At 34.2% G+C, this 13,675-nt stretch overlaps 1 protein-coding gene across 1 annotated transcript in view; it reads right to left on the bottom strand.

Annotated features, from left to right (window-relative positions):
- Positions 1-13,675, bottom strand: part of LOC150100134 (uncharacterized) — a 147,118-nt gene that overhangs the window by 111,906 nt on the left and 21,537 nt on the right. The window contains exons 3-4 of the mRNA XM_090402601.1: positions 10,918-11,068; positions 3,031-3,184 (exon numbers count right to left, since the gene is read on the bottom strand). Of these exons, the coding sequence (XP_090258727.1) occupies positions 3,031-3,184; positions 10,918-11,068 (305 nt within the window). The remainder of the gene's footprint in view (positions 1-3,030; positions 3,185-10,917; positions 11,069-13,675) is intronic.

The following is a 13,675-nucleotide window of genomic DNA, read 5'->3' as shown; positions in this document are numbered from 1 at the left end:
TAGGGAAATATCTGAGAAAACAGAGAGAACAATGCAAAATTACAGTATTAAAGCTGCATTCACATTACCCACAAAAAAGCTTACTCAGCTTCTCTAAAGATATCTGAGTGGGCAAGGGAAGGAAGAGTGTTACCAAATATACTATACTTGTAATTTACTCTACATAAGTGAAACAAAAACACAAAACACTGAATTCCTTAATTATGGAAAATTGGGCATTTCCAATCATGCACACTTTAGACATGCAATAGAACTTACTGTTACCAGTTCTTACCATGTACCAAAACATGGCACAAAAAAATTAAAGAAATTGGTGAAATGCTAATGCATCATCCCAATCTCAACACATTCACAATGGGCAGTGTCCACAGATGCTGAATGCGAGAAACTGCTTTACCATATTTATGTCTCCTCTGTGTCAAATGGGCACATTTTCACAAGTTTATATGCCAATGTTAGGTACAACTTTTTCAGTAGAATTTTATTCATAACATTACCATTTGTGAATTACTTAAATTATATAAATCTTAAATGCAATTTTAATTGATTATATAGTTAAGTTATATATCACCATTAATTTGATTTAGAAAATTTGTTTGCATAAATCGTTTGCTTTCTGCATCCAATGACTGCATTATAAACAATTGTTACCACGTATTTTCAGCAATCAAATATTTGAAAGTAGATGTTAGAACAAATGCATTTAGTTAAATATTTTGTCTGGCATTGCAATAAAACTGTTTTACTTGTATGCATGCATTATAGTGCACGTGGAAAGCGGGGGGGTTCATTATGAAGTGTCATTGCAGTTGTCTCTAATTATACTAATTGTTAAATATAGTACATAGGCAGGCTGACAAAGAGAATTTAAAATAACAGGACTGTAGAAAATTAAAACCTAACCAGCAGCAAGTGATATAGTTCCACTTATTTAAGTGTTTAATTATTACTTTGGTTATGTAATTTTTTTCTCTTTCTTTTCCCTTGCAAGAAGTCAGACTAAGGTCACCAGTTGACCAGAGCAATAATGCTACAGCTGACTGTAGTATATTGTGATGTAGCTTGTAGATTACTGATATAGAGGTTTAACCACGCTATCGGCCACGATGTCTATAGACGTCGAGTTTATCATGGATGCGAGGTGCATATTAAAATTTTAATACCATTGATATTACATTGAAATATGTGATGGATACGAAGCGAATGCGTATCCGTATTTGATCCATAATGGCCGGTGAGGTGGTTAAATGTCAAGTGTCATGTTATCTTAGTTTAAAGTAAAGTAAGCACTAACACACGAGTTAGAGTGTTAGTGCTTACTGTCTATAATTTTACACGATGAATGCCAATTGTTGTGTATCAATGAAAAAAAAAAACATTTCTGGATATGTGACATGAAAAGATTTGGAGATATATTAATTTGGAAATTTCAGGTATAATAGCACCTGACATTTCCAAGGCATTTGATAGGGTCTGCCATAGAGGGGGTTTCTCAGCAAATTGCCAACTTATAGTCTGCTTTGGATAATTGAGTCACCACTTTTCTTTGGATCATTATGGTGGATAGCAATCTCCATTCTCACCCCTCTTCAGATTTCTTTGTTAATGCAGGCATTCCTCAGGGTTCTGTTACAAAATTAATCCACCCTCTTCCTCATATACATAACCTTCTCTCATGACCTAAAATCTCATCCATAGTTTTGCTGATAATTTCCTATTCATCCTACTTATAACAAACCTTGCAGTATGCAATCATACTAAGCTTCAAGACATACTAAGTCTACAGCTAATGTCCTAAAAAAAAAAAATTATCTCCATACCATCCTTCAAAGGAGCAATGAGAATCCAGTTATCTTCAAATGCTTCCAAAACTCAAATTTTAAAAATAAATAAAAAAAATAAGAAATTAGAGTTCTTTTCCTATTATCTTTGATAACACTCAGCTCAACAGTAAAGACCCTTCTTTGAGACACCTACCTCTAGCCTTTCATGGTATAAACAAACACAAATTCTATAGCATCCTTTTTTCTTTCTCACCTGTCCAGTTACTAAATCTGTACAATCTCCCAATTAGCTCTTCCCAAGTTTCTAAAAAAATTAGAACTGCCTCACCTACTCTCTTTGGTAATTAAAAAGGAGTTAAATTTTTAATAAATAAAGAAAAATCTATTAACTAACATATGCCAGGTGTGCATATAACATAGTTAATCCTGATATTAAATTTCCAGTGGAATTTGTCAGATGCACATTTTATTAAAGAATTATATAGTAAACTTGCAAAAAAGACAGGTGGTTTGGAGGACTTCATAATATTCAACCAGTTAAGAACTACATACCAGTGCACTAAATAATACAATAAAGATAGTTGAGTAGCAATATTAACTTATATAACTTTTTTTGAAAATCTATATCAAGTCTGATGATCAAACTTAGTATATTACAATACATACTTATGTCAGTCTCCCCATTTCCAATTATAATTGCAAATAAATCCTCTAATGCCTTTTATTCCCCAAAGGGAGTAGGACAAAACTCCTTCAGCCCTAAATAACTTCTTGAAAACTGATGGCAGCAAGTTGCCATCCTTCAAGCTTTCACTGCTAGTGAGTTCGACGCTATTAATGAATCAAGGCTTTTCAGGTTGGAGGGTATGGCAGACAATTGCCACAACAATCTTATGGCACTAAACTCAAACACTTCATAGCAATGTATGTAATTCAACCAAAGAACTCTCATTAGTTCTTTGGTTGAATTACATTCCATGGCAGGGGGACATGTGAATTTTAACTAACGAACTAATTTTAAGGAAATGAGAAGAAATGTTTTAACATGATAATGGAAGGTGGTCTGCTGTTAAATCTCAGGAAACATTTCTTTATATAATGGGAAATAAATAGCTTATAATATAAACTAAAATTAATCTATAAATGCCATATACTTCAATACTTGGTTGAGCATATACTTCAATACTTGTTTGCATTTTAAATACAGTCAGAATCAATAATCAGGTAGAAATTTTCTTTTACTGACCTGTAAATCTTCCTTAAAATTCTGAACAGAAACTGATATTCCTTGCATTTTTCTAGAATCATCAGATTCCGTGCTATTACCATAATCACATCTAAATATACTGTCATGTGACAAACTCAGTCCTACAGGATATGGTGGTGAATGATGAGAGTGTCTACAAATACAAAATATCCCTATTAACTTTCATATTTAGACAAATGGATAAAACTGATAAATCTGAAGTATGATAATTTCAGATAACCAAATTTAAATGATAAATTAATAAATTGATTTTTGATAAATGAGATTGATAAACAAAAGCTGATATTTATCTTGAGTGGTGAAGTGATATTAGTTGATTGCTCAAGAATAAATGTCAACATTACAATGGTGGAAATAAAAAAAATATAACTAAAATGTTAAAAATTATATATTTGATTTAATCCTTTATCAAAGTGTAAGCAAACAAAGTTTGTGCCTGAAATATTTTCAGGACTGGGGCAACTCGTGGTAAAGGTGGTAGTTCTGATCACTTGCCTTAGTATCCCATAATGCAAAGCACATCTCCTTGCGGACATGTATACTGCTATGTATATTGTACATGTATAGTGTATACTATGTATACAGTATACATGTACACGCTCTGTCCAAAAAGAAACCGAACTTTTCGAAAATAAAAGAAACCAGTCGAACCACCTATTGTATCTTTTTGTTGTCAAAAGCAGCAACCTTCATTAGTGTTGTGTCAACTGTTTATGACATTTCTTTCATTAGAAGCTGAGTTATAGTGCCAAGAGTGATAGCGTGTTTTCACGAACAGTCGGAAAATGAGTTTCAAACAGAGAGCTACGATTGACTTTTGTGTTAAACTTGGTAAAAGTTTTACCAAAACGCATCAAATGCTTCAAAAAGCATACGATGATGAATGCTTATCCTGTACACAAGTTTACGAATGGTTTAAGTGATTTCAAAGTGGTCGTGAGACGCTTAAGGATGACGAAAAGGCAGGCTGTCCAAAAACTGAACTGAGCGAAGTGAACATCCGAAAAGTGCTCGATTTCATCAAAGAAAACCCAAAATCGTCCGTGAGATTGATTGAAGATGAATTGGAGATTCCAAAATCAACTGTGCACAACAATTTGACTGAGAGTTTGGGCCTTCATAAATTGAATTTGCGATTTGTTCCCCACAAGTTGACCGATGAACCAAAAAATGTATTGAATTGAACACTGCAAGGACCTCATTAAAACCACTGGTAAGGACTCAAACTTCCTTGAAACGATCATTACTAGTGACGAAACATGTTGTTTGGAGTATGAGCCTGAAACAAAGCACCAGAGTGCTGAGTGGAGACCACCAGAAGAGGGGCATCCAAAAAAAAAAAAGTCACTTGTGGAGAAGTCAAAAGTAAAAACAATGATGCTGATTTGTTTCTACGATTCCAAGGGCATTATCCAAAAAGAATTCATTCTGCCTGGCCAAACAGTCAACAGCGAGTTTTACCTCAAAGTTTTGAAGCGATTGATAGTAAGAATTCGTCACGTACGGCATGAATATCGTGATGCAGGCAGCTGGTCACTTTTGCACGATAATGCACCATCTCATCGTTTGAACATTGTGAGATAGTTTTTGAGCATAAACCAAGTTTGTGTGTTGGATCACTCGCCGTATTCACCTGATTTAGTACCCTGTGACTTCTTTCTCTTCCCCCAACTTCATTTGCCAATGAAAGGAAAGCGATACGACGCCGTTGAAAACGTTCAAGCGGCAGTAACCACGACCCTCAACAATATCTCAAAAACAGATATAAAAAACTCATTTAACGAATTAATTGACCATGCCAAATGCTGTATCGAAGCTGAGGGAGATTATATTGATTGAAATAAATGATTTGAATAATTATAATTGGCCTGCGTTTTATTTTCTATCAAAAGTTCGGTTTCTTTTTGGACAGAGGGTGTATACTTCCATCAACTATCTCTAATCCAGAGAATTTTAATAATAAGGTGTTGACACCTTTTGGCAACTGGTATATGATGATATGACTTCTGCATTTTTTCTACCACCATTTATCACCACCTCTGGGTCTGGCTCCCACTGACAAGACCTCAATAAAGGTCGAAACCGGACTGGGTAGTGATCCTTCCCTTAATGCATAGCAGTATGCATGTCCACAAGGAGATGTGCTTTGCATTATGGGATACTAAGGCAAGTGATCAGAACTTATACCACCTTTACCACGAGTTGCCCCAGTCTTGAAAATGCTTCAGGCAAACTTTGTTTGCTTACACTTGAATAAAGGATTAAACCAAATATATAATTGGTAGTATAGCCAAGTGAAAAAACTTCCATCAAAATGTTAAAAAAACAAAAGTTTCTCACACTATATACAAAGTGAATTTCATAAATGTTAAAAAAAACACACATTCATAAACAATTTAAATGAATCAAAGTGAATATCAAATATTCAATGATGAGTATCAAAGAATATAAATGGAGCATGCTCTATTAGGAAATTATTCTGGAGAGGAAGTCCTCATAACATCAATCGCTAAGTTTATTATTCTCTTATATCACATTTCACACTGATGATGACTATTTATTACTTATATGGACCATCATTTCCTGGCATATTCTCCAAGGTGCTTACAGGATACCATAACAGTCTGGCATAATTAAATCTCCATAAAACTGAAGCTAGGCACTATTTATAGAGCATCAACAGCAAAGACATTGAGACAACAGAGGAGTTACAAAAATACTGTTGCTAACATAACTGTTACTAAGAGGAGAGAAAAAAATAAGACAAACAGGGAAGAGTCTTCTAAATGACAAGATGACTGATTCATGAAATACAGAAATTATGTAAAGTAAAGGAAATAATAAACTAAATGTAAATCTTCTGCTGAAGTAATGTAATTTTATTTTACCACTAATGCTTCAGTAGTGAAGTTGAGAAATTCTTAGTTATTGACATGGCAATAATTTAATTATAAAATCCCTGCTTTCTTGTTGAAGATCAAAACATAAGAGTAGAAAATTAAGCCTAGAACTGTTTAAGTATTTGAAGAAGACAGCAGTAATTATTATTCTGGCAATGCATTCTACTCACCACTCTTGTATTAAAAAATAAATAAATACACAAAAAATAAAATAAAATAAATCTACTTCTCCTTTCATCATACCTTTACACAACTTTCAGGGTTAGCCCTATTGTTTTTCCTCTTTTATCCTTCACTCAACGTATAATCATTTGTTAAGGAGAATTTTATAGGATTAATGCAACGTAAACATAACTATCATACCTCTTTTTCACCTATCCATTATACTCTGATTCCTTACTGATTTATCTGTGTGTGTATATATATCTCTCTCTCTAGGGATGAGTGACTTTTCCTTTCACCAGCTGCTAATAACACAAAAGAAAATAAAAATTTTCTTATATGAAAAATAAAAAAACAATGACTCTCTTATTGCTTTTTAGATGAAGAATAAATTTAGTAATGAAGATAAGTATCTTGAATTCAGTTTTATTTCTCTGAAAGTCAATTAGTAGTAGTTATTCACATGGGACATTATTTTGATGATGTCCCATGTGCCTCACATAATAATAATACTTCACTGGGTTTTGGAAGTGAAGCCTTCTCTGCCAGAAGAAGTGCTAGGGGTTGCAGATGCCCTTTCCACAAAGAGTTAATAAGACAATCACAAACATCCATAACACATGGCAAGATTTGAACCTACAGCCTCTTGGCTGGAGAGCAGACATGCTAACTACTCAGCCAACCAGGCTGGCTAAAATTCAATTAAGGGTCAATAATAATGATAAACACCTACTTGATTTCTGCTTGGGACATAATACTAGTCATTCAAACAAAGGCATGCTTAAATTCCACAAAATATCTACAGGAACTCTATTGTTACTACCAGAGGGGCTACGCCCCCCCTCCCGGTGCCTACGGCATCCCCCATGTTCTGGACTGGTAGGCCAATTCTCCTTGAATTCTGATGACTCGAAGGGGGGGAGGTCTGCCCCCTGGCACCTATGTGACTGATTATTACTATTATTCATCTTGTACTTCCTCCAAAGTACTTTCTTTTTCCAGATTTCCTGCTTTCCACATTCATCATCCATTTTACACCTACCTTATTCAGCCTGTTGGTCTTCGGAATACATTCACACATTGATGCCGTTATGTATTTCTTTGTCAGTTCCCATGGAGCATTTATTTCCTTACCGCTCAACTCCTTGTTCCATGTTATGGCTCCAAGCTGTCTCCTAAGCTTGTTATAATCACCAGCCTTAGAATTCCACATATATCCTTTCCTCACAAGCAGGACTGCCAAAAGGGGGGCGACATCTGAGACTTTTGTCACCGGCCCGGCTATGTGTCACATAACCGTGTTTATAATGCATGGTTTTAATTCTCGTAATAATACAACAATGATAAAGGCATATCGAGAATGATACTGTGTTTTGTTTTAGATGGGCGGCTATGCTCTTTAGCTTGCCGTGAGTGTCTGGAAGACATTGATTCTCTCAGCGCAGATTGCTGTAGTTATAGCGGGTGATGACGTCAATAGACATTTGTGCAAGGTTGTTGCAGTCGGTTGCGCTAGCGCTAGCTAGTAATTGCATTCACAGTAATGTTCCCTGCCAGAATGCTTCGTTCTTGTTAGTATTTTGATAGACGAAGGTTTTGTGATTGTTTGTAAAGTGTGCAACTGTATAGTGTAGGCTGTGCGCTAAAAAATAAAAGTAGTATTATTAATTTGATTTTTTAATTATTAAACTTATATTTTTAATAATAAAAATTTGACCAACAGAAATGTATCATAAATCTGAAGGAAATAAAAATTTTTAAATTCTCTTTTTATTTAATGTTTGTATTTTGTATGGTATGTAATGTATCGAATTTTGAATTTATTGTACACTTTTTTAAAATAAATGTTTAATATGACTTTTTTTTATTAAACAAAAGTGATGCACTTTTTTAAGTGGAGCCCAGACCACAGACTTGTCACAGGCCCAAAAATTTCTCTTGGCGGCCCTACTCACAAGAGTCTGCATATGACTAGCCACAACACAGGTGATTACTTCATGCACACACAAGTGATTACTTCATTATAGACAAATATGGAAATATAACAAAAATATTTTGCACACCTTAAAACAATTCTGTGCTGTAAGTGGAAGAAATCCTAATACCAAGCAACAGTTCACATTTAAATCTTAAATTGACAGTTAATGGCCTGCTTGGCAAAGTGGATAGCATCTAATCTTTCTCTGATCAATAAGCTGCAGGTTCAAATTCCCACTGTGCGTGTGGATGCTTGTGAATGTCTTTAGGTGGCAGATGAATTTCATTCCAATGTAAGACCACCACCACCCTGTTTAGTGGAAACTAGAAATAGCTTGAAAAAAAGTACCATGTCTGGTCTAGGGTAGGATTTAGAGATTATTTACCCCTTTTCTTGCCTGCCTGCAATATTAATCCCAATGTACTATAGGTTTACAATCTTTTATGGATGGGATTCACATAAAGTCAATATGCTGTTAATCAGATGCAAGATAGATTACAAACAAGAACAAATACTGTACAGTCTTATTTATATTAGATAATCCAATTCATGAAAGGTTGCCTCTATAGTAATCTGGTGCTGAGCAGGAGGATGATCAAATAAAGTATTTACTAAAATAAATAGCCAAAAGGCTTTGCTTCGGCGATGCAAAATTATATAAATTAAGTGGATATGAAATCCAGCATTATTTCAAAGCCGAATACAGAAACTATTAAAGTTTCATGTGAAAATTTGACCAGAGAGCTTAACGGGAACATTATGGGCGCTATTCTCGTCACCTATAAGGTTCAGCTAGGGCAACTCGTAGCTGTCGGCAAGCATATTCCCGTTAAGCTCTCTACTCAAATTTTCACACAAAACTTTTATAGTTTCTGTATTCGGCTTTGAAATATGTTGGATTTAATATCCACTTAATTTATATAATTTTGCATCGCCAAAGTGAAGCCTTTTGGCTCTTTATTTTAGTACAATACTGAAAGTTACTTAAGAGCCCAGTAAATCTCAGCATAAATTTCAGCAACCGAGCTAAGCACTGCACCACTAGTACCTCTCTTCTCTAAAAATCTTGGCCAGTTTTTAGGGAAGCAAGGAAATTAAATATAGAAATAGATAAATAGCAAGACATATTAGAAACCAATTAAACAAACATATGTGGATAAACAGAGAAATTAGGAAACCACTTAATTAGCAAAAATTATTCAAACCAATCGTAATAAACATATATATATATATAGGAGTTGAAAAACAGAATTAAAGAATGGAAACAGATAATATGAAGATACATGGTACTGATACAATTAGTTCTCATACTGATAGAAAGAAACTTGACATAACTAAACATCAATAATGAGCAAGTGGAAGTAATATCAGTGATATCAAATTAAATGAGCAATGAATAAAAAAATACAAAAAAATATAAAAAAAAACTTTGTTCAACTACAGTACTAATGTACTCTGTTTACAACCTTTTTGTGGAGTTACATAAAATTAGCAAATCAAGGATCAGAGGCAAAAATTATTACAGGAAAATAACCAAACTATCTTAAAAAGCAAATAATAATATAGCAACAGATGAGATATCATGACTCGCTGTTAAAATTCTTTTGTCAAACTAAGATGAAGTTCGTGACATATATATAAAACTAGTTTCAATGCCATTGCCATGGAACACATTCACATTTTAAAAAAAAAACAAAATCACATCAAATATTTTACAGCATTACATGATGTTTGCATAAGAGACTAAATTAATCAAATTTTGTTAGGACCTAAAAAACACCTGACAAATACAAATGTTTTAGAAATGATTGGATATATACACCAAAGGCAGTAACCAACAAACTGCATTACAAATCATATTGGATTTTAATCTTCTTTAATGTGTGCAGTATGACATTTGACCAACATACATGGTGATCTCATGATAATCCCACTGGTGAAATGTTTAATATAACAAACATACACTTAGACAAGGAAATATACAAAGAAGCACAACTGATATTTGAACCAAAATGGTAGATAGAAAGTTTCCAATAAACTTATAATACTGAAGGATTTTGTTAGATATTTGACTGACTTAAAAATGAATACCAAGCTATAGGAAAACATATCACTGCTTATGTTTATAAGTTGGACACTAATGATGCCTGCAAAATGAAATGGATATTTTCTTGCTAATCACAAGAAAAAAAGGAAGTTTATGCAAAGCTTCAAACTGAACAAATTTCTATATGACTGGATAAGAAAAATCTAGAAGAAAATTTCAAAAATGATCAAAACTAGTTCACAGCTTAGCTATTCTGATATATAGGAAATGAATGTTCTTTCATTTTGATTATTACCAGTGCTCTATTTCTTATGCATTCCAAAGATAAAAGAATCTGTTGATGTAAAAAATGCATTTTGAAAAGCTTACAAATTTAAAAGCTACTACTACCACGTCTTCGAACCAAACTAAATGCTGGCCTGGTTGGCCAAGTGGTTAGCATATCTGCTCTCCAGCCAAATAGCTGCAGGTTTGAATCCAGGCGTGGGCATGGATGTTTGCAATTGTCTGTGAAAATACTAGTGGTGGTCGGCAGTAGATGGGGTTGGTGTAGATGGTGAAGGTAGTTGCGGTTGGTGGAGTACTGGAGACTGAGAGTTGTAGAGCAGGTGCCCTCCCACAATGAGCCTTTGGACTTCCTGGAGAAGTTAAGTAATAATAATAATAAAATTCATCCCTTCAGAGAAACAAACAGACCTAAAATATGGAAAATTCAGAGTGGCAATAAAATTTTTATTGTCAAATTCTGAAGACATACGACACCTAGCTATAATAAATACCTTTCTTCTTTCTCGTCTTCGGGTGATGTTTCTGCAGAGGACCCCGACTTTTTTGAGGATCGGTGAATTTCTTCTGATCCATGCCTTCGAAGCCGACGTATAAATATATTTCGCACTGCACGAAATGGATGAAAGCCTCTCTTTTTCTTATCTATAAGTGTAATGTATCACCAAATTATCAATGATAAATCAATAATTATGAATACCTCAATATAATTTGCATTACAACAATACAATTTAGTTTATGATAGTACTATTTTGCGAAAACAAGAAATCACCATAAACACATCAGAATGTCAACATAAAAAGTGCAAAATTAACACGTTCGCTGCCAACTACAAGTATACTTGTAGTTCGTATATGAGCTTCACAAGCCAACTACGAGTATACTCTTATGTCGATTTACCGACCTCCTATGTCAAACACGAGTTAACCCTTAATATATTTACCTTAATTTGGACCCTTGGATTCTGAATAAAGTGGAGAGCACGTCTGGGGGCTTGGTAGAAGGGAAGTATTTCAACTAAAATATTATATATGTGTCTCAGAAGCCAACTACGAATATACTCTTATGTCGATTATCAACCTCCTATGCGAAGTGCGAATTAATCCGTAGTATAACACATAATTTGTAAATCAATTTAAAACTAATAAAATCAATAAAATAAAATAAAATAAATTTATTCAAATTAAGAATGGTACATTTTAAAACAATTTTCCACGCATAATGGTGGTTTTTTCCTGGCAAACAGGACAATAAGAACGTGTTTCGCGTGATCGTTTGTTTCGTGTACACACCGGCATGACTTTGTTGGGCGATTCTTTTTTTCTCTTGCTGGTAAAATTTCCAAATAATAAAAATTCCGATTCCTCCTGATATTCTCTGATTGTGTAAGCTCATCTATTCCAATAAAAACTGAGATAATTGATCTCTAAATTTTAACACAGTCACTGCATTTCCAGTAATTATGTTATAAAATTTATGCGCATTTTGAATGTATACCTCAAAAATGTGTATTGCCAATTTCTTTGGCCATCTAATTGTCTTTCGTAAGGTGGAATAGTAAGAAAGCATTTGATCAGAAAGATCAGTGCCTGACATCCCCAAATTATAATCTCTAACGATGTTTGGTTTTAATTGAAATTTACCATTCCGATTTTGCGTTTCAACCATTCCAAATTTGTGCATATTTGAAATCGAAAGAACTTCCCTCTTATCCTTCCATTTGCTGACTACAACAGGACCTCTTCATTGCCAGACAAATTCCCCTTTCTTTAGTTTCTTCTGAATAACATCTGGTGGATTGTTTTTCCTAAAATTTATCAGCGTTCCACTCACGTACAATTTTCTGTCGGTAAGTGATTCCATCAGAATTATAAAAATTGTCCTTATACAATACATAACCCCTGTCTAAATATTCTTCCATCAAGTGGAATACAATATCATATGCATGACCCATTTTCGATAGAGGATTCTGATTTTCCTGTATAAATTTTTATTTTTATCCCCAATCCATTCGATTCGCATAGTTCATAGAATTTCACGCCATATTTATGTTTATGTATTGCCGAAACGCCATCTATCGCGCCACTACACCATTGACTCATCAATACGAGATTACTCATAGTTGGTGTATGAAACAAAATTCTGTCTGATAAGCCGGCTACGAGATTACTCGTAGTGACCTTGAAGACGCAAAAAGGGCTTGGCATGCAGGAACAAACTATGCTTGAGGAGCGTGGCAGCAAACGTGTTAATATAAAGCATGCCATACCTCCAGTATTATTAATTTGCTTCTAAACATTGCAGTAATACAGGAAAGTGTGAACACTACCTTCTCTATGCAGTTCTGTTAAAAAAGTCTTGCAAAAATCTTTAAGTACCACATGATACTGACTACTCCTGTTTCTCCTTAGTTACCTCTTACAACACAGAAATATAGGATTATTCTATCCTCAAAAAAAAACATGTATATTAAACATAACATACAACCAGAAACGACAGGATATCATTTAAGCATATGAAGTCCATTTCTCCATGAGATAGACAGCAACTGTGGTGCATCCAAGGGGAGAAAGGCCCCCCCCCCCCCCAAAAAAAGAAAAAACACAAGAAAATTTCCCAAAAATGTTTTCCTAATTAATAAAATTCATTTTTTTTTAAATTTATGTTGTGTCTACTATATACTACTCAGGAATTAGCAATCATTGCAGATGCTCGGTCATAGGTCATATGCGATGGTGTGTGTTCTCAAATCGCCTACTCAACTCCCCCCCCCCCCAAGATTAAACCCTGAGTGCACTACTGCAGCAACTTATCTAGCGAGTATTCCTTATAGACATAATTTTTTAGATGGAAAAGAGAAAAAATTTAGACAAAGAGATTGCTAAAATTAAGATCAAAATGACTAAGCTATAAGGCTGATGCATGTGTGTGTGTGGGTTACTGACACAAAGGGAAAACATAATGCCATTTTATAACTGAAGCAAATTCAGAGAATAAGTTCTAATCTTATTTCTATATCTGTTCAATAACCACAGACAGACGTAAACTGTGATTTTACACATGGGATTATTGAACATATGTAAATATATTTAATATTTACATTCAGAATAGAAAAGTGCCTTAGAAGACAGAAATATAAGATCTGATAATATTGGAGTCTTGAGAGGTAACAGACTGATTTGGAGGAAAATTGTAGATAGGAAGTTAGTAATGATGTAAATTTTTCATGTAGTACCATCATATCCTGTACAC

This window comes from Typopeltis vanoorti, chromosome 13 (genome assembly GCF_054136105.1).
Source record: "Typopeltis vanoorti isolate ZY-2024b chromosome 13, IOZ_Tvanoo_1.0, whole genome shotgun sequence".
Lineage (NCBI taxonomy): Eukaryota > Metazoa > Arthropoda > Arachnida > Uropygi > Thelyphonidae > Typopeltis > Typopeltis vanoorti.
This window is presented reverse-complemented; position numbering and strand designations above follow the sequence as displayed.